The sequence below is a fragment of the Camponotus floridanus genome, unplaced genomic scaffold, assembly GCF_003227725.1.
Source record: "Camponotus floridanus strain SB8 unplaced genomic scaffold, Cflo_v7.5 scaffold6, whole genome shotgun sequence".
Lineage (NCBI taxonomy): Eukaryota > Metazoa > Arthropoda > Insecta > Hymenoptera > Formicidae > Camponotus > Camponotus floridanus.
The window spans coordinates 1,314,448-1,340,950 of NW_020229769.1; the positions used below are offsets into that span (position 1 = coordinate 1,314,448).

The 26,503-nt window shown below is 33.2% G+C and overlaps 3 protein-coding genes across 5 annotated transcripts; 2 read left to right on the top strand and 1 right to left on the bottom strand.

Moving 5' to 3' along the window:
• The first annotated feature begins 28 nt into the window (after window positions 1-28).
• On the top strand, window positions 29-2,978 carry LOC105252086 (zinc finger protein 35). 2 transcript variants are annotated; one of them, XM_025412995.1, is made up of 6 exons: window positions 51-154; window positions 241-1,265; window positions 1,352-1,437; window positions 1,517-1,832; window positions 2,117-2,220; window positions 2,318-2,978. In XM_025412995.1, the coding sequence occupies exons 1-6, from the start codon at window positions 135-137 to the stop codon at window positions 2,975-2,977; spliced, it is 2,211 nt and encodes a 736-aa protein (XP_025268780.1). In that variant the 5' UTR covers window positions 51-134; the 3' UTR covers window position 2,978. The 2 variants fall into 2 exon arrangements, with proteins under 2 accessions (XP_025268779.1, XP_025268780.1); XM_025412994.1 differs by having other exon boundaries at window positions 29-1,265.
• Window positions 2,979-5,527: 2,549 nt separating this feature from the next.
• LOC105252062 (E3 ubiquitin-protein ligase TRIP12) lies at window positions 5,528-23,423 on the top strand. 2 transcript variants are annotated; one of them, XM_011259258.3, is made up of 25 exons: window positions 5,528-6,081; window positions 7,672-8,007; window positions 8,353-8,658; window positions 9,923-10,009; window positions 12,884-13,247; window positions 13,592-13,773; window positions 14,899-15,072; window positions 15,152-15,528; window positions 15,691-15,975; window positions 16,116-16,496; window positions 16,569-16,741; window positions 16,833-17,007; window positions 17,113-17,335; window positions 17,449-17,689; window positions 17,807-18,215; window positions 18,438-18,626; window positions 18,765-18,950; window positions 19,057-19,248; window positions 19,338-19,543; window positions 19,742-20,179; window positions 20,259-20,511; window positions 20,594-20,839; window positions 20,925-21,254; window positions 21,337-21,655; window positions 21,729-23,423. In XM_011259258.3, the coding sequence occupies exons 2-25, from the start codon at window positions 7,701-7,703 to the stop codon at window positions 21,923-21,925; spliced, it is 6,240 nt and encodes a 2,079-aa protein (XP_011257560.1). In that variant the 5' UTR covers window positions 5,528-6,081; window positions 7,672-7,700; the 3' UTR covers window positions 21,926-23,423. The 2 variants fall into 2 exon arrangements, with proteins under 2 accessions (XP_011257560.1, XP_025268778.1); XM_025412993.1 differs by lacking the exon at window positions 5,528-6,081 and having other exon boundaries at window positions 7,701-8,007; window positions 19,742-20,167; window positions 21,729-21,925.
• Window positions 23,424-23,999: 576 nt separating this feature from the next.
• Window positions 24,000-26,131, bottom strand: LOC105252060 (transmembrane protein 256 homolog). Its single transcript, XM_011259257.3, has 5 exons — window positions 25,927-26,131; window positions 25,563-25,682; window positions 24,507-24,651; window positions 24,303-24,424; window positions 24,000-24,215 (listed from the first exon to the last, which is right to left on the bottom strand). Exons 2-5 carry the CDS (start codon window positions 25,665-25,667, stop codon window positions 24,072-24,074), a joined length of 516 nt encoding a protein of 171 aa, XP_011257559.1. The 5' UTR covers window positions 25,668-25,682; window positions 25,927-26,131; the 3' UTR covers window positions 24,000-24,071.
• Between the last annotated feature and the right edge of the window lie 372 nt (window positions 26,132-26,503).

The following is a 26,503-nucleotide window of genomic DNA, read 5'->3' on the forward strand; positions in this document are numbered from 1 at the left end:
ATTAGTAAATATATACATATGTATATAATATATAATATATAATTAATAAATAAGGATAAATTTTATCTCGACAAAAATGTGCGCACGACACTTAATGTGTCCATTGTGTTCTCAACCTGGATTTTTAACACTTGATGCATTGCGAGCTGGTCTTGTAAGTGTAGCAACTCGACCTCTTATATGTCCTGTTTGTAATGAAGTGCTCTTAGGCATAGATAAATTAACTATCCATTTATTTAGTCATACAATCAATTTGAATAATAATACAACCGAGTCATCCAAATATGTTGCTCCCAATGAGCATATGAATGTGGTTCATAATGTACATAATGTTGCTCTGCAAGAGTGGAATATATTAAAAACACAACAATCAGGTAAAGAGCAAATGTCAAATGATAACAATAGTATGGAACCGTCAGATTCTGGCATAGCAAATACAGAAAATAATATCTCTATTGTAAACTCACAGCCTCAAGCACAAAATCAAAACTTAGCAGTGAAAGGTGCGAATGAAAATAATTTTATATCAGACTACAATTATGATGTGATAAAACTAAATATCTTTCCACAATCAAATGAAAATCACAATATAGTATTAAGACCAACCACAGGTTTGCAGCAAGACATATTAAAAACAGATTGCACAACACAATATTTTTGTAATAATAATATTAAACACTTAAATATAATCACAGAAAATACACAAGCAGAAAAAGCTATATCGGATTTAATCACTGAAACAAAAGTAACAGAGAGTACAAATACTAATATCTACCGAGATATTGAAAGAGAATGCGAGTCGAATAATAGTGAACATGTTACAAAGGAAAGACTGATGATAAATTTAATTGAAAAAGCAAACGATGTCTCAAATTTTCAATCAGTTCAGAATATAATGCCAATTTGTGCAAATGTCTCAGAAGAATGTAATGACAAACAAAATTTATCTAATGCAGAAGAAACTATGCTTGAAACAAATGCTGAATATCAAGATCAAAACTCGGAGCACAAAAAAATGTCCCATACTAAAGTTTTTCGAACTATAGCACCGAAAAAAAAGATGGAACGATGTAACATTTGTGGCTTCCATTTTTCTGACACTAACATTTTGGCTTTACATAAACAATTAGTACATGAACAAGATTCAAATAATATCTCTGGGAAAGTTCTTAAAAATTATTCGTGTCATTTGTGCTCTAAGGTATTTAAAATGAGAGGTAGTTTAATGATACATATGAGAGTAGCACATGTTGGACACAATTTAGGTAAGTAAAATTATATATATACAATTTATTTAATTAATCACTTAATGTAAATAAATGAAAACAAATTTCGCATTCACATGTAACAGGTTCTTTTTCTAAAGATGGCCAAATCGAACTTACATGCAACGATACTGGATATGCTTGTCCTACATGTGGAAAGAAATTTAAGAAAGTGAGGACATTATTCTTTTTTTTATATACACAATTTTTACAAACTGCTGTTAATAATCTTATTTATGTTCTTATTACAGGAACAACATGTGATACAACATTTGAAAACCCATGAAGGCAAACAGTGGGAATGTGATACTTGCAGTAAATTGTTTACAACCAAGTATTTTCTGAAAAAACATAAACGATTACATTCAGGGGAAATGCCATACAAATGTAAAATATGTGAAAAAAGCTTCACCTTTCAGCAATCATATCATAAGCATAGATTTTATCATAAGGATGAAAAACCTCATAGCTGTGCAACTTGTGGTAGATCATTCAAAGAGCTTTCTACATTGCATAATCATGAAAGGATTCACACTGGAGAGAAACCATTTGCATGTGAAACATGTGGTATGTTAGAAAACAACAATTAGAAAACTATTTTTAAAAATATGAGCTAGTGCGATGTTAACCGATTTATCGCTCACATTGTTTGTTATTTGAATAAACTAATAATTGACATTAAAATTATTTTGTTTGTGTAGTGACTATAACATTATAATGTGCTATGCATGATATGCTTGGTAAAAACAGGATATTCCCACAAAAAATGCTCTACATTTTATCTTGTAAATGTACAAGCTATATAATGTGATAGTAATGGTCTCCCTACAATGCCATACTAATTTCTGCAGGAAAATGTTTTCGTCAACGTGTTTCGTACTTAGTCCATCGTCGAATTCACACAGGAGTGATGCCTTATAAATGCACAATGTGTGGCAAAAGCTTCCGATATAAGGTAGAAAAAAAATAATTTATACATTTAATATAAATAAAATATTTCAATCATATATTTTTGCTTTTCAATAATTCCTATATTTGAATTATATTTATAGGTGAGTCAAAGAACTCATAAATGTCCTGCACAAACGTCAAGCAATACCCAGCAGTTTGAGATGATTGCACAAGATGCTCATGACAAAACAATTGAATCACAGACTAATACCTTTCAAGAAAATCAATTAAATGCTATCAATAATGAGGAGAATAAGTTTGTATTAATAATCAACGCTCAAGGACAACATGTTTTAGCACTACAGTCAGAGATAAATAATGTATCTCCTAAGAGAAAAGAAGAGAATGTGGAATTTAGAGATGTTGGTAATACAAATAAAGATTCAAAGAACACCAATAACTTTAATTCTGTACAACTCGAGGAATCTGTGGAATCAATTGAGAAAACACAATCAGATAATGAAAAGATAGATTTAAAAAGCACAAATGATTTCTTTTCCATGGTGATGTCTCCTATGGAAAATAGAATATCATCTCCTACTTTCAAGATGGGACAATTGAGAGTATCTTCACCTAAACATAAAGATGATTCGATAGATTCTTATACTACTTTTCCACAAGTCTCTGACAATGTACAAATAAATGCAGTAGATTCTGGTATAGAACAAAGCTTTAACCATAACAAAGATGACACTGATACATTGCAAACCATAAATGAAGAATCACTGAAAGAATTGTTATATGGTATGGATAGAAAATGAAGCAAATATATATATATATATATATATATATATATATATATATATATAGTACTTCGCTATAACATAGTACAAACTAACAATATAGATAAATGTTATTGATTAAGATTAAAAAATAAAAAAATAAGATAATATATATATATATATATATATATATATATATATATATATTTACGTATATTTATTCTAAATGTAAAATTGCTACTGTTTTACTGTGATTGTCAGAAATGGATTACTATCCTTTTATATTAACTTTGATGCAAAATATAAACAATTTTATTACATGTATATTTCTTTACCGAATAACTTATTAGCTTAGAAATAATCGAATAAGAAGCATTATATTCCAGTCGTTTAAATTTGTACATATTTGACGCTAACCCAACTTCTTGAAAAATGCTCAAAGTTGTAAAAAATTGAGTAACTTTACATTATCCCGAATAAGATAAAATTATTACGATAAAAAATAACAATGTAAAATTTTTCATCCAATGGCTTACCTTGCGAAACAGGCTTTAAAATAAAATTATGTGTGCGTTGGATTCAAACATAACCTAGCTGCCTCTTGTCAAATCGCGATATCGAATGGGCGAAATCGCAACGGACTTGCCGTCTCATGGCGAATTTACACGAGTGACATGAAAACACCGCGTCCTCGTCCGACTCGTTGATTGGTCGGCGCGTGAGGACCGCGGCTCGTTGACCAATCGGCGAGTTCGACCCGCGACGACCGATGCGTTCCTCGCGAATCCGCTGAAACACTGCGCGTCGTCTGTAATCACTCGGGTCGAGATATCTCGCGGTAGCAGACGACGCAAACGGATCGACTTGACAGCTCACTCTGTATTTTCACGTGTCCCCTCGCGCATCGCATTGCGTAACTGGAGTCCGACTTCCAGGGAGGAGCTCCCTTTTTGCGGTGAGTAGGAACGTTACTCGGATACGTTGGCGAAGGACCGGTTACACAGCCGTGTCGATCGATCGCGTGTCGCGTGCGACAGGAAAACGCGACCGATCGGACAGCTGATCTCAAGGCAGGCTGTTTTGACATCGCTCGCGTTTTGACACGGGTTTATTAACGACTAATTGACCGTCGTCAAATGCATTTTTTTTTTCAGCTAATCGTATATCATATATCCGAGATCGGAGTAGACAGAATCTGACATCTGTTACGCGATAAATGCGAGGCGTTTTCTCGCTTCGCTTTTCTCCCTTTTTTGTCGTTTCCTCCGACACGAGATGCGACGCAACAAGCCCTCTCGTCGCGTCTTGCGTATATCCGTGTAATTCCACACTGTCGCAGTGGCGCATACAATTTCGATCGGCTCTGAATACGCATACGATCAATTAGACCTTGAAACGAACGAACGTGCTTTATGTAAACGCGCCGCGTCATTTTACAGCGGATTTGTAAAGCGTACAATCGCCGAGGTAATAGATAAGATTTTGTCGTTTGAGACGCGCGAGCGTTATCTATTTGCTTTGGAAATTTCGTAGTTTTCGAGTGACGTTAGTAATGATCGTGCGTGACATTTTTCTTTACGACGAGTCGAGTTTGAAATTTACTCGGCTAATGAATTCGAAGCAACATACGCGTCTTACAAGCCGTATTACATCGAACAATCAGCGGTAGCTAATCAGTAACGACTACCTGTGATTCACTTTTCTACTCGACGTTAAAGGTGAACGATGACAAAATTATTTCACGCGAGCGTCATCAATTTCCGTTGGCGATAACGCGCACGTCCACATAAATGTAAATACATAAACGTGTGTTACATAAACGGCAGGCACGCGAGAGACACATGAGAGGTAAACGTCGCACATATATACATATATATACGTGTTTTTTTTTATGTATAATATTTTTTTGCGACGGAGAATTCGATCGATCGATCGTCTACGCAAGAAGGTAATATCGCATGCGAACGTCGTGTGGCTATCGTCGCTTCGATTATCTCGGAAAAGCTCAATTTACGTAAGCGAACTCGGCCTCCGTCCGGGCCGGTTTTTGCGTCTCGCAGTGAAAATGAAGATTTAAAAAACGGCCGAGCAAGATGGCCGTTCGCGCCGAGCCAGGCCATCAGTAACGGCAAACGGTGTTTCCAAATCGAGGGAGAAATCTCGCGCACGCGCAGCGAGAAGCGTCGTTAAATGCGGAGAGAAATATAATCGCGCATCAATTTTATTTCAAGTTTCTAGATCATCCTGTTGCAACCCAATCATAGGAATCATGCGACTACTTTCCCTCCTATCGAGTGCATCGAGATAAAATAATTCTTTCTTCCACATCGTTATCGTTAAGATGCATATGAACACGAAACGTCTCGCCAACAAACTTCTTCATTCGTTTCTACAAAATTCATGAAAATGAACAATGTACGTATCTAACGTATGGAATCAGCGCCCAAGTAAGACCTAAACGAAAAAGAGAAAAAAAAAATCTTTACGCGCACCCTTGCATCTAAGCACGAGTCTGTCGAGCGCAGTCACGTGACTGGTCGCTCGGGTTCCCGCATGCGCACGGTGGGGTTTCTCCCAGAGAGCGGCAGGTTTCCGAACGAAACGGAGATAACTGGTTTCCCGTCGCTTCTGGACTGTGCGTGCGCGTGTGCGTGTCTCTGTCCGCCTGCCTGCCTGCTGCGTGCGTGCGTGCGTGCGTGCCGACCGTGCGTTTGCGGGCTAGCTCGCTTCGCTGGCGTGTGACATTGGCGACGGGGGCGGAGCGTCCTGCGGCCACCCAGTCCTAACCAACCCGATACCCGACGGTCGCTGTCGCATTCCGCCGACTCGCCTTCAGTCTCGGTTCGTTCGCTGTGTTGTGTCTTCTTGTTTGTTTCTTTTTTTTTCCCTGCAGTGATCGGTGGTGTGTGTACGTTTTATTCGCTCTTGTGCGCCGTGCGCGGACGTAGCCACGAACGCTCCCGATATCTACGCTCGCCGTTTCTCAATCTCGCGTGCGTGCGTGCATGCGTGCGGGTGTATGTGTCCGTATGCAGCGATAAAGCCAAGGGGAGCGAAGGTTCTCCTCGTCTCGCGTTCTACCAAGCTGAGAGAGGATAACTCGGATCGTCGCGATGCCCTGGGCATGTTTTTCCCACATTCAGGTAAAGATATACATATATGTGCACACATACACGCATACGTGCGCGTACTTGGGTTAACTGTTTTCGAAAAAGAGTCCCTGACGAAAGCATCGAAAAGAGTGCGTGGGGCGAGCGAGTGGGTGGGAAGGAAGGGCAGGCGGGAGGAAGGGAGGATGAGTCGCGGGTCGAGGCGCACGGGAGGGCGTAGGGATAAGGGTAAGGAAGAAGGGGGGAGGCTTCTCTCTTTTTTGGAGGACTTCAACCTGAGGTCACAGCGAGCGAGAGAGGAGAGCGCGTGCGAGTAGGACGAGAAACCCCGTCCTCCATTACTCGATCGCGAGCAAATGGTGGCTCGCTCGCGAGTCTTTGTTACGCTACAAATTCAGAGTTTCGAGGTATCTGGGTTCGAAGCTCCCTGCTTCGCTCGCCGATGTCGCTGACTCGTGCCTTTATCGTGCTTTGTCGCGAGTAATCACCCGAGTCGAGCTGGAAAGGGGCAAGGGGCCCTCGCCGTCATGTCAACGGCACAATTTCGCATTAGCAAGTGATATCGGATGGACGGAAGAATCAAGCAGCCAACCAGCCAACCAAACAGCCAGCCAGCCAGCCAGCTAGTTAGCAGTCGCGTACTGTTTGTTATGATTCTCGGTTCGTTATTATCTTCTTCGATGTGGCGCGAGGAAAAAAAAACATTAATTGCGTATCGCGACCGACCGTTTTATTTAGTCACGCTCTTGTTATCCGAGCGCATATGGCTCGCGTCAAGGCATGGATTTTTTTTTATTTTGTTATTTTAGAAATCACTCTCATCGATATCGCTGCGAATGTCGTGTTGCTGCTGCTGTTCGTTTCAACATTCGTTGTAACAGCGTTAAAGATCGTGCATCCAGCGACGAAATCCGCTGATCGTCGACAGGCATTTAATTCCTATTGTGTGCTCATTTAAACGCGAACACCTGACCATCGTGAGTTTCCATTCTATATCGTTGCGCGTGAACGTGCGACTTACGGATTTCGAATGCGAGCTAATCGAAAGTAAATATTCGCTTCGTATGGGAGCGATAGCATTCTTACGTTTTCCTCCAACAAAGAGAATGTTTGCAGAGAAGACTGCAATAAGGAAACTTTTGTTCCGTATCGCAGTCTATCCGCGATATACGACCGATTTCATTTTTAATGACGTGTTGGTTTTCTTCCATTGTGTTGTTTTCATTATTACATGGACACAAAGATGTTATATGATAATTCACAAGTACACTTTAATATTTATCTGATATTTTTCCAACTGTTTTACTTTTTGTTTAGAGAAAAAAGATATGTATTTTTTTTAAATATATTTAAAAATTTGATTGAAAAAATTAATATTTAATTATATATATTTCAAATTTTATTTATACAAATTATTTTATCGATTTATATGAAAGATCATTGAAAAACATTAAATTCATCAAAATTTCTTAGAAATTTTCTTAGCTATCTAAAATTATTTATCATGCATCTATTTCAAATATTTTAATTATAATTAAATATAAATACAAATAAGAAAATAATGCTATATTTAGCTCTATTTGTATAATAAAAATTGTTTCATTTTTAATTCTTTAATTACAGACAGAATAGTGGCATGAGTCGATTAATCTATGGCAGATCAACAAGATCAGTTGTCATCAGGGGGGTCTGTAGAGAAGGCCAGTGCTTCAGCAGACACCTCTAAACTTAGGGGGAAAGGCTCTAGTAGTGGCTCCAGTGGTTATAGAAAACGACAAAGTACTGGTACAATCTCAGATACGGTGGAAGAGAAAAGGCGTAGACAGACCACTGGCGATCCACAAGCATCCCAAGTTGACAGTAACACAGCGCACACACATTTGATTGATTCTTCCAAAGGGGAAGGCAGAATCAGAGGTGAACGAAGAAATCATGGAAGTGGCTTAGAATCTTATCCAGGTAATTGTATTTACAATTTACAATCAGAATATCCAGAATATAATATACATAATTAATAGCACTTTATTTCTCTTTTTCTTTTTCATATATCATCAATTTATATATCATAATACTATTGTAAAATTTTGGCTAATCTCTGTTCATTATTACATGATGGTGTAAAGTTAAATTTTTCTAAATTTTGTTACTCTAATATTATTTATATATTTCAATTTTTTGCTACTCTAATATTATTTAAACTTAAAAAAAAACTTATTTTTTTTATTGTGAAACTGTAATTAAACTATTAATTAAATTGCAGTATGTGATATTATTAATGATTATACTGAAATATTGCTATAACAGATACTGACTGGAGATCGCATCATAAGATTCATCAAGCCAGTTATAGTAGTGGTAGCAGTACAAGGGTGCGTAGTGCAGCTAGGACGAATTTGCCAGAATTAAATTTAACAGCTACTGATTGTGTGGCATCGCGGACTCGTTCTCGTACGCCACAAAATCCGCAAGCATTGACACAGGGAACTAGCAGTTACGATCTGTCACTGCCTAGTGGATACGGTAGTCGGAAAAGTACCTACAACAACTTGGTAGCTTCATCAAGTGCGACGTCAATCACTAGTCATCCATCCACATCGAGAGGAAGAGGAGGTTAGTGCATATTTTTCTCTTTGATATTAATTGCAAGACATGATGTGTGATTTGTGTGAAGATACAATTTTGTTTTGAGATTGCTTATATTGATTACATTGAGAGAAAAACTCCCAAAATTGAGAAAATATATAGCCTTGAATCAAAAACTTTGCATACATATAGTAATTTATATAATTTATACATTATATATATATATATATATATATATATATATATATATATAATTTACCTTTTATATGTAGTATTTTATTTACATATAAATTTTTTCTTTTCTTAATTTTTTACAAATATTTTAATGATAAAAGAGATGTTTCTCTATTATTTAAATTAGAGCTTTTTATAATTTATGATGTCATACAAGCGAACAAGCAGAAAATAAGTAAGAGAGCAATGCGAATTACCACTTGCTCACTCACATTTAATTAGACAACTCTTAAATTTTAATAAATATTTAAGTATATACATAAATACTATTTTAATATTGAGAAATTTTAACACGAAATAATTAAATGAATTAAACAAATAAAATTGACAAACTAAATTGTGCGACTAATTTGTAATAAACATTTCGATATTAATAAAAAATATGACTTTTTCAAAAAAACTAATTAATGATATAATTATGTTTATTAATTGTTCTATTTGTTTAAAAAATATTTCTTTATTGTATTCAATTAAATGCTATATAAAAAGGATGATAAATGTATATGTGTGTAAATTTGTTAGGTAATTTTTTCAATACTTAATATATATGCAGAAAGAAAAAAGATAAGAAAAAAGAACAAATTATTTACTTAATTAGCATTTTAGCTTGACTTAAAAATCAACAAAAAACTTATTTTAAAGTTATATCTTTATATATTTACATATATACACATTTGTTTGTTATATCTCTACTTGTTCGCTAACTTATTAACAAAGTTATGTGAAATCAATTTTTAAATATGATGCAATATAAAAAAACATTACCGAGATTTTTTCCTTTATATAATACTGAATTTTCCAATTTTTAATTAATGAGGATTTGTGCAAATTTGCACACTATATTTTGAGTTTTGATTTAATATCACATGATCAGTCATAAATGTTATAACAAAGTGTTGAATGTAATTGTGTGTGTAAATGAAAAAGAATAATGATGAGGTTATTAAGAGGCACATATCAATGAAAGCGAAAATGTTTCAAGAGATAGGAATATAATAAAATTTAGAAAATGCAAACATTATCAAAATAAGAGTCATAGATCAGACTGTATCATTAGGCCAGAGGATGAGCGAATGTCTGGAAGGATTTGTGTCTGCTGTCAAAGCACTTTTTCCAATATCAACACAAACCTACCATCAAGAAGGTAAGCTTAAGGAGTACACACTTCGTACTACATTTTCTTCCCCTTATGTTCTCTTAAAATATGCGAGTAGTTTAAACGAATATCAGAATCATTGAACTCCATTCTGAATTTGTTCCCTACATCCATATGCAAGCATCATCATTTAGTATACTTAATATCAGGTAAAATTCTTGTATGTCAAGCTCATTTATGCATGATATTAGTTATGTAAATATATTTAGAAGGAGAAAATATAATTTCAATTTATATTTTATTAAATTTGATAATTATGAGATTTAAAAATATCGTTATGATTTAACACATGACATTAAAAATCTAAATTCTTTAAATCTTCTTAATTTTTTGTTATGTATATATAATGAAATTATATTATTTTAATAGTTTTTACAATTGAATATAATAAAAAATTAATGATATTTTAATATTTTAATATCTGCTACAATATCTATATATCTCTCTTTGTCTCTCTCTTTGTTTCTCTCTCTTTCTCTTCTTTGTCTTTCTCAAATAATTTTAGATAATAGTATCCTAAAATTCATAAAATATGCAAACATTTTCGTAAAGTTATTTATAAATATATTATACAATATAAAATGTTAACAGTTTTTTAATAAATAATAGTTTAATAAGTAAAAGTTTTTAATAATTAAATAAGATATAAAAAAAGTTACTGTAATATAAAAACATTGTTTAAATTTTAATATTTTATGTATTTTTAAATTTAACATTAAAAAATAATTATTTATAACTAAATTTTGTTTTACAAAATTATATATTCAATTTGATTAATATTTCTAAATTGATTATATTGTATAGAATAAACTGATAAAAATGAATGTATGCTCTTTAATGTTGATTTTTTCATTGATCAAATTTTTAAATCAGTCTATATCAACTGAGCTCTAAATTTAAGAAAGAATTTATAAAAAGAAAATGTAAGATAGATTTGAAATTATATTATTGATTATAGGTATTTAAATAATGCAATTATATAAATACCTGTAATCAGTATTTAAAAATTTGTAACATACTTTTTTTCTTTTTATTGAAATTTTCTATGAATTTTTTAATATAAATGTTTTATTTATATTAAAGAGATAATGTGTTCAAGTTATATTGGAAATACTATGTATATACCTTTTTCATTAATTATTTTGTGTGCATATTATGATGTATCTATTTTAATGTCTATTTCATAATAATTAATAAATATGGTTAAATATAAATAATAAATATGTATAACATATATAAATATAATCAGTATTAAATCAGTATATAATCAGATATATAAATATAATCAGTAAAATGTTGTATTTTGGAATATAAATAAAAAAATTCTTTTTTCTTTTATGTTGATTTTTATATTAATAAGAAGAAAACTGATTTTTATTGCGTAATAATCATTATCTCAAGTATCTCAGATACTTTTATCACATGTAATCATTAATCTCTTTTTTTTATAATTACAGAGAAATTGGCTATTATGAAGTTCGAAATTTATATAATGCAATATGTATTAGATTACTATATTTTATTTAATAATATATACTCTACATTGTATATTAGCAATGTAAAGAATATACAGAAAATATTTACACTTTATTATATTCAAAGAGTCTCAATAAGTTAAATATATTTGTGCCTCTTCATGATTTTTTAATATATATATATATATATATATATATATATATATATATATATATATTTAAAAAATCACGAAGAAGCACAAATATATTTAACTATATATATTCAATTAATATGTTTTATTAATTTAATTTTTAATAAAAATTTGAAGATTATTTAAAAATAATGTTTCTACTATTATATGAATTTTGATTTTTGATTGTTTCCAGAATGTATAAATATATAGTTGTTTATATTAAATAAGAGAATAATTAAATTTAATATTTGGTTTCACGAATTTCTAATATATCATATGATAAAAAATGATCAGTTTCTCTTATACTTATCATAATCTATTCTTTTTACTGCATCCATAATACTTTAAGAATTCTATTCTAGCTATTCTAAAATTCTTTGTGTCCTGGAAATTTGTAAGGGCAAAGATATTTTTCAGGCAGTCTTTATATTCTACACAGATACTTCTACAAAAAAGAAACCCCATATATTAAACTCGAATACCTGAATTGGCGCAAAATCATTGAAAATTTTTGTTGAATCCGCTACGGATCCGTCCTGGTGGACGAAACGAAAAGTATTTCTTACTTGGATAGCGAACAAAATTCGTAAATTTTTTCACTGTTGTATGTAAGCCATATTTGTACATTGACAATTATCAGAATCAAACTCGCATGTTTAAAATGAAAACATACATTTGAATAATTTTTATATTTTATCTATCGTAATTATATATCTATATCGTGGCATTTAAATAATATTACAGTATTCATCTTACAATCAATATTGCAATCTCTAATTTCTATCCTAGGAAAAACGTGCAATTTAATGTTTCTAATTGCGTGAACACGAAGCTGTATAAAGAAATGGAGCTAAATAATTTTATATAAAAAATTAATATAAAATTGTTTATAACAGATTAAAAATTGTATATAAAATTGCAAACATGACAGAAATGATACATCATTTATATAATTAACAAACTTGCGAAAATGTTTGAGTTTTGTAATTTTGTACATATATAAAACAAGATTTACATTTCCTTTTTTGAAAAATATTTTACATGCATAAGAGTGTATCTATTAAAAAATATATATATATACACATAATATACTTATAAAACAATATCGACATCTGCATAATAATAAAATCTATGCACAGTTGATGATCACATATAATGAATCTCTATCTTTGTCCTATATATCTCAATGGTTGTATGACATTTGGATATTTTAGATTCGAAATCTCACGGCGGTGCGGCCTGTAGCGCAACGAGTAGCAGTACGAGTAGTCAAATCCTGGGTGTCAAGTCCAGCATCAGAGTGGGTAACGCAGCAAGTAACCCTGCAGAGAGTGGTGGGGGGGCGTTGGCACATGACGGGGCAGGCACGAGTGGCATTGCATCGACGGCCACTGCCAATCCACCTGTGTCTGCCACCGCTTCTGCCAACCCTGCACACCCTCATTCTACACACAAACACTTGCTACGTTCTCGCGCGAAAGCTTCCGGTGAACAACCCAAGGAACTGCCATCGAGCAACAAGACTTCAGGGAAACATCATAAAAAAGATTCTACAACGGGTGCCTGCTCGAGTTCTAGGTAATTTTAATCGGATATTTATTAAAATATCTTTTTTTTCTTATATTCTTTTTCAAATTAATTGTAAATCAGCAACAAGATTTTATGTAATTAAAACATAATAATAATAAATAACACGATACTTAAGAAACGAGCGAATAAGAGCCAAACGCGAATGGTAGTGCGTAAATTTCTTAAACATTAATTGTTCGCGAAAATTTTTAACGTGCTCGTTTCTTAAGTATCGTGTTATTAATTACATAGAGCCGAATTCTTTATCAATTTATAATAATATAATTTAATTAATAAAATAATTTAATTAATAATATAATTTATAATAATATATGTTTGATATCACGTTATAGACATCGCTCCTCATCGCGCGTGAGGAAGCCGGTGGTTGAGAGTGGTTCTGGAGGATTGGGTGGTGTAATGTCGGGCAATGATTCTATCAGCGCTACGTCAGTATCATCCTCGATTCCTAGCAATCAATTAATTTCAACCACAGGTGAGGAGGAGTCGGCATCAACTGCTACATCTGCTACAGGTTAAATATCATTAATGTATAAACTCTTAAGATTGATATTACATTCAATGAAAAGTTTGTTGTCGGCTATATATCGATTAGTTATTAATTATAGTTATTAATTATAGTTATTAATTATTAATAGATCTCTGAAATCTTTTTTATAGTTGTCTAATAATTAATCGGCACACTGAAAAAAAAATCTGGTTGCATTAATTAGAATTCTGGTAGATTCAACCAGTATGTCTGTTGGAAAATAGACGAACCAGAATTCTTGTATGAATTACCAGATGAATCTGATTAATTTCTTCTGTTAAATTTACCAAATTTGCTGGTTAATAATACTAAACTCACCAGCACCAAGTCGTCTAAAATTTTTTCCATCTAATCTCAAAAGTCTGTTTAATATTCTGAATTCCAACAAGATTATTCAATTCAGATAAATTCAATCCAGATTATTGAATAAATTATTTTAAATTTAGTTTGCTGGAAATTAAACTGATAAGCAGTGATGCAAGAAGAGGATGCAGCTTAATACACACACAATCAAAGAGCTAGCGTCCTCTTTCTAGTACTACTGCTCGTGAGAGAAAAAAAATATACTTTGGATTTAATGTTGATACTAGTTCTTTATATACATTTCAAATATTTAATACGAATAAAGTTAAGAGTGGCTCGCCACTTAGCGGCAAGCAAAGAAATTAATGCAACAAGAAATTTTATAGATTCAACCAGAAAATACTAACCAAATCCTTATAGTAAAATCTATTAAACGTTCTAGTTATAAAAAATCAAGTCTTATCATGATAACTAGAAATTCTTGTTTGATTTAACCAAAATGCTTTCAATCATATATGTCTTGTTGGTACAATCAAACGATTTTTCTCAGTGCATGCTTGATAAATTTTTTGTCATATAAATATTAATTTAATCGGTTTATAATCAGAGCATTGAGTAATGTTTCGGAGCATTGTCTAATGTTTTTATTAATTAATAAATTTTCATGTATAAAGTTATGATGGGTATTAATATATTAATTTTTGGTGTACAGTTTGTTATCCATTCGCAAAAAATTAATACATTTTAATTTACTATGTCAAACGCGTCAAATTAAATAATCAATTTTGTTTTTCTTTATGGATGAAGCCAGTGGAGGACCATCTGGAATGTCAGGAACGACTGGTGATAGTGAAAGTGATGACGGAGAAGTCGGACGATTGCAAGCTTTGTTGGAGGCTAGAGGGTTACCACCTCATGTGTTTGGTGCATTAGGCCCGCGGATGCAACACTTACTTAACAGAAGCATGGGTGCAACTTCTGGTATGATGTATCGCGTGTGAGCTACTTTCTGAAATATTATTTTTATTTATATTAATTTAAATTAATAACTTTTATTTAGCTGCTAAGGCCCAACAATTGTTAGCTGGTTTACAAGCCGTTGAGGACGAGGGAGAACAATTGCAGGCAGTTATGAACATGGGCGAGATTCTTGTAATGGGCAACGAAGATACTTTAACAGGCTTTCCTGTCAAACAAGTGGTTGCAGCTTTAATTAATTTATTGGGAATTGAACATAATTTTGCAATAATGACTCACGCGTGTCGTGCTCTCACATACATGATGGAAGCATTGCCGCGATCGTCTACTGTTGTGGTGGACGCGGTTCCAGTCTTCTTGCAAAAGCTTGAATCGATCGAATGCATGGACGTAGCTGAACAATGCTTGACAGCATTAGCCATGTTGTCACGCAGGCACAGCAAAACAATTTTACACGCGGTATGTATTTATTTACTATGAAAGAGATATTTTAAATTTTGAGCAAGACGTTTTATACTGTTTTACACTTAATGCTTTACAAATCCGAAATGACTTTTGATAACTTGTAATTAATTTTAAGTGGATTTTAAAATTGTTGCAATACTATCTTTTTATTTTCAGGGTGGGGTGTCAGCCTGTTTAAAATTTGTTGACTTCTTCAACATTACGGCACAACGTTCAGCATTAACAATTACCGCAAATTGCTGTCAAAATCTTCATCCTGATGATTTTCATTTGGTAGTAGATAGTTTATCGTTATTAACCAGCAGATTGACGAATCAAGATAAGAAGAGTGTCGAGTGTGTGTGTCAAGCATTCAGTCGATTAGTTGACAGTTTCCAACATGATCCCGTAATGCTGCATAAGATTATCAATGCCGAACTTTTACAGAATCTGCAACAATTGGTTCGTATTATATTATTAGAATTCAATATATATATGTATATATATATATATATATATATATATATATATATATATGTATATTACTGAAATAATTTTTGGGTCTTATTTATAATATATTATTCTATATCTTTTTATTATAGCTTATGATTACGCCGCCAGTTAACAGCACTAATAATTTCATAACTGTATTACGAATGCTCTCTGTGATATCGAATCGCTGTCCCGATCTGGCACAGCTGTTGCTGCAACAAAATATAGCTTTCACATTAAGTTATCTTTTAACTGGATCTCTCGAAGTGAAAACGGAAGATGTTGAATTGGTACCGCGTACACCGCAGGAATGGTTTGAAATTACGTGTCTAATCGAAGAACTTATGCCTCCATTACCAACAGATGGAATATTTAGTGTAAATAGTTTACTCGAAAGGACCAGCAATCAACAGGAGACTGTCCAGTGGGAATGGCGCGACGAGAGACAATGTTCTCATCCGTTCAGTACTATAGATTCTAGAATTATTGAGGTGATTCTCTATGATTGCAATGTACATTAATTAATCGACAAGTACAAGCATTAACTGTACGTGCTATTTCAGATGGCGTTTCAAAATGGCGAAGATGAAATATGCCTTTCCTCTTTAGGACGAACTTACACTATAGATCTGACTGTGATGAAACAAATTAATGAGGATATAGGAATGGCAAGAAGTATATTTCGCAGAGTAAACGCCAATCCCACCGAGGGAAAGAGTCCTACTTGCTCATCTAGGTACAAATTACATTTCGATAGAATTTTTTTGCAACCCGTCTAATATTATTACAGATACGTGTTAATGTAATTATTTCATTATTGATTCCAGTATGGATGTCGTGCCTCCGGTAATTGAAACAAACGAATGGCTAGTGTCTTTTATTCGAACTTTATTCTCTGTACTGTATGAAGTTTATAGTAGCTCAGCTGGGCCTGCTGTGAAATGCAAATGTCTCCGAGCTCTTCTTCGTATGGTGTATTATGCTTCAACCGATTTGCTTAAGGTGAAATAAAATATTAAATAAAGTGATATACACAGTTATATTTGATAGTGTGCTATATTTACAAGTACTATATGTACTTTACCTATATATTTTTTTTATGCACAGGATGTTCTGAAGAATCAAGTGGTCTCGTCTCATATAGCTGGTATGTTAGCGTCGCAAGACTTACGTATAGTTATTGGGGCTCTTCAAATGGCGAGTATCTTGATGAAGAGATTGCCACAAGTATTTGGGGTTCATTTTCATCGTGAAGGCGTGTTACATCAAGTTCGTCAATTAGCAGATCCCGAAGTACCTCTTGGTGTTTCACCACCTAAGTGCCCTTCTGGTAAGAAACGCTAACAAATTACCGTCCTTATTTTCATTTTCAATGTTTAATTTAATACAATATATACAATATACACAATAGATATATTGTATCATTTTATGTTGCATTTGCAGGTACGTCATTACCAAGCCCACAGCCAGGTCCGTCTAATACACCACTTTCTTCCACCGCAATGTTGTCTTCTAGCAGTGCCACATCTCCGGTTGTCTCTCCATCTTCAAATGGCAACATATTATTTGGCACAATCGCATCATCATGCCAATATAAACCAAATATCAGTGCTTCGTTGGAACCACATAGAACGGAGTTAAATAGTAGTGTAGAAGAATCAAGTACACCACAAAGTGCTCACCTGTTAGTACAAAACATCTTTACCGATAATTTTATTGTTTTTAACATATTTCTTGTATTACGTTATTATTACATGTATATACTTATGTATTATCTTTTACTTATTTTTACTTATTATAGAAGAATCGGTGATGTGCTGAAGAAAAAACGACAGAATAAGAAGGGTCGTTTCTCGAGATTAGCTGGTACCACTACGCCGCAGCAAACGCAACAGCCAGAATCCCTGTTCACCGGTTTCACTCCGAAAAACAATCGTTTTCTAGGGAATCTTAATCCAGCCAAATGGGGTCGAAAATCGTCCTCGTCTAGTACCAGCGGCGACAAGAGAGATTCAAGTTCATCCACGAATTTGTCAAAACCACCGAGTAATCCGAGCTTAACTGGCGGAAATCGAGACAAGGCAAAGACTTGGGTGCGCGAACAAGCGGCTCAATTCTTGGCGAGATATCAGGACGATGCGCCTTGTTCGCATCCCGCTCTAACGGTTCTCGCTCGACTGACTGCTGCAATACAGCGATTACAATCAAACGTAAATACATTACACGAATATATACAAATTATATACACATCAACATTATAGATATATTTCTCATGTAAGTTAATACATATACACATTACATATTCACATTATGCACATACTAATAAACATATAAAATAATAAATATACCAAAAATATGTATATATTATGTACAATTTATTATATATTTCTGTCAATTTATGTAATCTACACTAAACAACTTACTATTCGCAGGAATTGGACGAAATGTTGTCAGCATTGACAGAATTACGAGATATAGTCCTCGAAAGTGATATATCGCCCTTTGAAATGAATTACAGCGGTCTTATCAAGGCTTTGTTAAACTACCTCACTACTATAGATGCACCGGGTAATCGCTACGATCGCCTTCGTATGTTTTGGAAATTATTTGCAGAGTCCACTGTAAGTACAATCGATCTTTTCAACATTTGTCCGATAAATTTGCTTCAAATATAAACATGCATATATATATATATATATATATATATATATATATATATATATATATTTGCACATATACAATTGTAATATTTTATCCAGATGCAACAGAACAACGATATCATGGATCTTCATCCTGGAGCATTTGGTGCTTTAGTAGCAAAGTTAAACAGTTGTGTCGCACAGCTAGAACAATTTCCGGTGAAAGTTCATGACTTACCCGCGGGTTCTGGTGCTGGTCGCGGTGGTACCAGTGCTCTCAAATTTTTCAATACCCATCAACTTAAGGTAATTACTTTATGAAATTTAGCCGAAGAAATTTTATTATTTTTCTAAAAATAGATTCATTGTTTGAATGTCACAATATGAACACAAATATTTTTGACTTGTGCAGTGTAATCTTCAACGGCATCCAGATTGTAATAATTTAAAACAGTGGAAGGGAGGTACTGTAAAAATAGATCCGCTTGCACTAGTACAGGCAATCGAACGCTATTTAATGGTACGTGGATATGGTAGAATTCGCGATGCTGACTCAATGGTCAGTGACGATGATAACAGCGAGGACGACATTGACGATACTTTGGTATATATTTTTTTCATGACTTTTAAATTACAAACAAATCGACAATAATTAACAAAATATTTATGGTTATCTTTTGTTTTTTTTTCAAGGCGGCAGTTGTTATAAGTCAGGGACCGCCTAAACATAAACTTCAGTTTTTAATTGGTGATATAGTTTTACCCTTCAATATGACGGTTTATCAAGCGGTCAGGCAATTCGGATGTTCCGGAGTGGATCATTCCGAGGCAGAGGCCGATAGTGAACCGCCATTAGGACACGATGCAGTATGGGTTCAAACCCACACGATATACTACAGGTATTTTAAATATTCTGAAATAGACGATCGCGATTCTTTTTGCAATGTTATACCAATGCTTTTATTCTAAGAACTGAAGTGCCATGTAATTTTTCTCCATTTTGCTTTATCTAAATGCTTATAAAAATTTTAGATAAAGCAAAATGGAGAAAAAAATTATACATATATTTCTTTACTTTATATATTTTAAATAAACAGACCTGTACCGGAAGAGGATGCCACAACTTCTCCGAAATCAGGATCGAGTTCACAGGGTAATAGTAGAAAGGGCAAGGGAAAAAGTACAAAGATTAGTTCAAAGAGAAAAGAAGACAGTCTTTGGCTAGAAGGCACTGTTCCGCCACAGCATTGTCCCCTTGCGCCATATCTATCTCCCATATTACCCTCTCCTACTGTAACCATCACGGATGCTTCTCTCGATGGATTGTGTCTCCTGCGGCTTTTACATGCTCTCAATCGTCACTGGGGTATACTATTTCCTCATTTGAAGAGCATGAGTTTATTGTCGCCCCAGGATTTCATCAACAATAAAATTGCTGCAAAAGCAAGTAGACAGTTGCAAGATCCACTGGTGATCATGACTGGAAATTTACCATCTTGGTTACAACAGATCGCGACTGTCTGGTTAGTACAATGGTAGATCAATTTTTTTAAAATCCATTTCGTTGTTCATAATTCAGAATTTATTTATAATTCTTGAATGATTTAATTTCAGTCCTTTCCTCTTTCCGTTTGAGACAAGGCAGCTATTATTATACGCAACATCATTCGACCGAGACAGAGCTCTGCAACGTCTCTTAGATTCCGCGCCGGAATTATCTGGTTCGGATAGTCAAGAGCGTGTTACGCCACGTTTAGAACGGAGGAAGAGAACTATTTCGAGAACAGACATTCTTAAACAAGCTGAGCAAGTAATTCAAGATTTAGCTTCTAACAAAGCTCTACTTGAAGTGCAATATGTCAATGAGGTTGGTTATTTTTATGTATATACATATGCTTCCATCAAATCTATTACATATTTCTAATTTGGTATTTGCATGTTGTGTATAGGTTGGTACCGGCCTTGGTCCAACTTTGGAATTTTATGCTCTAGTCTCTAAGGAACTGCAACGCGCCGATTTAGATCTATGGCATGGCAGTTCTAATCCTTCCGAAAACGGATACGTTAATTCTGCACACGGGCTCTTCCCAACGCCGATCCCATGGAATACTAAAGTATCTCATTTAGCAAAATTGAAAACCAAATTTAAATTCCTTGGAAAATTTATGGCGAAGGCGATATATGATTCTAGAATGGTAAAAATCGTTATTTATCTGCGAAGTTTTTTGCAATGAGTTTTCTCGTGTATTTGTATTGCATTTAATTTTTTCTCCATTTTAGTTGGACTTGCCATTTAGTTTAACTTTCTATCGCTGGTTGTTGGGAGAAGAGCATACGCTCACATTAGCAGATTTAGCATATGTGTGTCCCGACGTGTATCGTACTCTCAGTAAACTTCAAGAAGTTGTGAGGAGGAAAGACGTTATGGAAAAGGATCAAACATTACGGCCGCACGAAAAAGTGCAATTAATCGAGACTCTCGATTTAGACTCGTGTCCAATTTCCGATTTGGGCCTCGTGTTCGAACTACCGGGTTATGAAAACATTGAATTAAGAAAAGGTGGCAGTGAAATATCTGTTACTATTCATAATTTGGATCAATATATTAAGGTAATGTAATGGTGCATTGACTTCTTTGTTGGTATCATTTCAAAGATATTACATTATTCATGCAATTTTTATAAAATTTTAGTTGGTAGTACATTGGTTCTTATACGAAGGAGTATTTAGACAAATGGAAGCATTCCGGGAAGGTTTCGAATCGGTATTTCCTCCTTCGCAATTGAGATTATTCTTCCCGGAGGAGTTAGAGGCGGTATTTTGTGGGCACGCACAAACGGGTGGACAATGGGACGTGAAAATTCTTGCAGAGTGCTGTAGAACTGATCATGGCTACACACCTGATTCGCGCGCCATCCGTTTTCTGTTCGAAGTTATGTCCAAATACAATAGTGAGGAGCAGCGACAGTTCATTCAGTTCGTTACTGGCTCGCCACGCTTGCCCGTTGGAGGTGGATACACTTTGACATCTTTTATATATTGAGAAGTTACACAATGAAATTTATGCGGCTTATTTCTTTACAGGTTTCAAGAGCTTAACACCTCCGTTAACAATAGTACGCAAGACTTTTGATCCATCTATGAAGACCGATGATTTTCTACCATCAGTAATGACTTGCGTCAACTACCTAAAACTGCCTGATTATACTACCTTGGAAATAATGCGGGAAAAGTTGCGGATAGCTGCGCAAGAGGGTCAACACTCGTTCCATCTTTCCTAGAAACGGATTGGAGGAAATTGGCGCGTCATTTTTTTCTCTTTTATTACATATTTTCTCTTGTATTACTTTTACATTATTCAGACCGAGAGAATTATCCGAACTGTATTTAAGATCTATGTGAAATTACGCGCATATTCAATGAGCAACAATTTTACTCTTTATATTCTCTTGTGAAGGTATTCTTTTTTTCATTTCTCGTAAAGTACTATACATTGGAATAATTCTTTTTTTGGTGTTTATATATCTTTACCTACCGATATTTGTATTGTGATATACTTTGACCAGGAAGAAAAGTGCAAAGCTGCATAATTATTAATTAAACCGCGTTAGTTTATTCTTTCGCGGTTTATTAGGAATCGAGTGGCTTGCGAGCGACCTCGTTTTAGGGGAAAAAACTTATCTTCAATGTGTTACAATAAAAAAAAAGAAAAAGATTGTAAATATAGTTTAATATACACACAAGTCGATATAAATACTTTATATAATAGTAACAAGAAATAATATTGCTATGAAACACATACTAACTAAATATAATATAGTCCGAGAAAGACAGAAGAGAGAGAGAAAGAGAGAGAGAGAGAGAGAGAGGCGAGGAGGAAGAACGTTTACTAGACATAAGTAAATTTTATATCAGTGATGCATTTAAAAGCATCGCCATACATCGCCAATACCCCGCGATCGCGGAAAATTCACGAGCTAAAATCAGTAAATAAACACGCACGTCCACGATGGGGGCGTGCAACCGCGTGTCTTATGTTGAAAGCAACGCTAATATTCCGGATACACATACACAGTGACTGCTATCTCTGTTTTGTAATCGATCTCTTCGTGTTCGCTTAAGTTCCAACGACCGAAAATGCAATGCGCGAATTATCATATTGCGCAACACTCCTATATTTAAGTTTAATCGATGTATAACATCTATTAATATTATTTGATATTTTTTTCTAGATATAAATTTAGTCCAATTATTACTTTATTTAGCTGTATAAGAGAGTGCAACCAGAATCGCCAGAATCGCCGTCGTGACATGTATGAACGAAGGGAAATTCGGATATCCATTTACTTACAGGCAAATCGTCATATTTATGAAAAAAAGAAAATGTAAGAGAACTGTATCATACAAAATAGAACAGATATAAAAAGAGTGAAGTTGGTGTATCAAATGGATAATACAAGGTACATTAATTTTTTATATCATTATAAAAACGCGCAATCTATATAAAAACTGAATGAGAAAAAAAGAAAGAGTGTGTGAAACCATCTATCTAAACCGTTTGTTTTAAATTTATATTGCGAATTTTCATAATGTATATGATCTCGTGCACACACGACAGCGGGCGTTTTTTCGATTTTGTTGTATTTTCCAAAACTATCGACTCGCTTAGGAATATTTGGCGAAAAACAAAAGTTACATTTACTTTCTGTTGTTATTAATAAACCAAAACGTAACATCTGCATTTTTTAAAAAATATACCACACTGATTCAACGATTTGACATTTTTACGTTTTCAAGCGTGAATGATATACTTGCACAATTATTTTCTAAATTTAATTTTTTTTGACAAAAGACAATTACGCGATATTTTAAGAAATAAAAAAACTGATTCATCGATAGAACAAAATTTGTTATATATCCTTATATAAAATGTGTAACAATTTAGGACAGGTACACAAACTTTTGTCATTAAAATTCAATCAAATTAAATGTATTTAGTAGTATAAACGAATTTTACTTTATATAAATTAAATTTTTTTTGTAAAACATTTTATAAAATAATAAATTGCTCAAGGAATGTATTTTCTAAAATACATAAGAATAAGATATATGAAACAAAGAGAATTTCAAAAGAAACATTTTTGTTTAAGGTAAAAAAAGATCAAGATAACAGGAAATTGTTGTTTTTACTTTTACACATTTTTTTGAAGATAAAACATAATTATTGGCTTAAACATGCCTAATACCAACGTACTTACATTGTGAAAAATTATGTAATTCTTATAATTTTTTTCTTTTTTTATAAGTTTTAATTCTATTATATATTTTTAATGTTAGAAAAAATATTGTATTAATTCTTATGCAACATATTGTTTTTGGATTTTTGTTTTATTTATTCTTTTATGAAAATTTATTCCCTTTCAATACTTAAAGAAACATACTGAACCATGCTAATATAAAACAGAATCCCCCGATTGGAGTTGTTGTACTAAATCTTCTATCACCAGTGAATGCAGTGTAATAACAGCTACCACAGAAGAGTAAGATCCCAGAAACTAGAAATGTGGCAGCCTGAAAACATGTACATGAAATAATTATATATTAATATAATTCTTCTTATATCATATAATTGTAGATAAATATAATGATGATATTCACCACTGCAGGGACTTTACATAATGGTAATCCCAACAAAGCTAATGTATGTATAAAATGATATCGATTTGCAGTTTCGAAGATGCGACGTTGCTCCTTCCCTACCTCATCCTTAGAATAATACCCTACAATGCAAAAATAGATTCATTTAAAGCTTATATTCAAAAATTTGAAATAATATAAACGCTTATTGAGTAATTCACTTACTGTGGGACCCAACAGCGCCAAGGATAACTGCAGTTGCACCACTTATCGCTGCGAGTCTTACATAAGGACCACTGGCAGCAGCTAATTTATATAAGGGTATAGGTGGAGGCATTGTTTCTGCTTTGGGTTTTAACAAATTAGTTGCCTGTAAAGGAAATTGTAATTAATTATTAGTTTTTTTCAAAGGGAATAAAAATACAACACACACGCACATAAAAGATTATATGTAATCTTCTTATATTGATAAAAAAAATTTATTACATAGACACAAATAGTGTATATTTTCATTCTGTTAACATTCAAAAAAACCTATTTTAAAGAAAAATAATAAAACATGACATTGAATAAAATACATACATACTCTTTTATTAAATATCAAAAATTAACAGAAAGACTGTGGAAATTAATTACATCGAAGTAACAAAATTGTCAGTACAATTGATCTTAAACTTACTATATTTACAGCAAATTGTAACATGTTAGCATACAAAAAATGAGCAAATTTTAATTTAATTGATATTTTTTATATTGACATATATAACATGTACACAATTAACACACATACAATAAGTCTGTTTTTCAATTTTTTTCAATCTATAGGTTTGTTTTTTTTTATTCTTGAACTGGTTACACTTTTTGTTTCTCCTCCCTTTTTTCCAACTTTTATAGATTAATATCTGATAGATATCTGATTTTTAGTGTACATTAGTGGAAAAAGTTCAGGAATAAAAAACAAACCTGTTTTTTCTTGTAAATTTTTCTTTTTTTTCTTACGTATGCTATGAAATGTCCGAATATACTTACTTCATATATAAGAAATGCCTTCCTATCTAAATTTGCACATTTTATTTTAAACTAAAAAATATATAATATTATTAAAATAAAGTATGTAAATTCAGGTAGCAATTCATTTCTGTCTCTGTCTGTATATATCACAGTTATAAAAAAGAAAATCAATCGTCTGATGCCATGCGAGATGAGTCTAATGGACGAGATTAGTGCAAGATTTCTTCAATGTTACAAGGATACTAAAAATCAAGATATCAAACAGCTTACCGAAGAAGCCGCACCCAAAGCGTATGAGGCAGTTCCCACACTCGTTTTATAAATTAGATTAAATGGTGCAGTAGCTGCTGTATACAGAGCATCTTGCAAACCCATCTCCGTCGTGCGTCACTGTATATATACAAAGCAAAGCGAGATATGTAATTTATATGCTACGTACAGTCAGATGTATTAATGATGTCTGATGCGTCCGTATAAAGATTGATGTACGCTCGATGACACGACTCTTTCTTGCAAACGTAAGCAGTTAAATCGTGTAATTATGCAAAAAAAAAACTTATTGGTATTGCAAATAAATTTCACCATTGAATGTATAAACGCACCGGAAATCACTAATCCGTTCGATTATACTTACCAGACGAAGCTTTTGTTGCAAGTCAGATGTTTACAGGCAACAATTCGTCCAGCAAAGTAAAAAGTTCGAAGGACAGGTCCTTACCGGTTGGATACATACACACTGTTCTCTGTTTTTACGTTGTCACGTGACTAACATTGGCAGATCAGTTGCAATATAGGACATTAAGAGATACAAATTGTGTATTTTTCTTTGTTAATACTAATAAATCTTGGTTGTAAATATAATAAATTAATAAACTTTATTATTTTGATAAAAATTTACATATTATTTCTCTCTTTTAACATTTTCTATTTCTTGTTTATGAAGGATATGACAATGCCTTTATTACAGTGAAATATATGTTACTGAGATTAGCTATCGCTAGCGCATGCGCAGAATTTCCCCCAAATCTTTTTACATTGATAATATAAGATAACTAATTACTTTCATTATGCACAAGAAAAAATAAATCTACATAAAACATAAATTTTATACCATTTTTAATTGCTCTTCCAAAATATTCTATAGTTCACTTGTATAATGTATTTGTGTTGCCACACAAATATATTATTCTAATAAGAAGATATTATTAAAT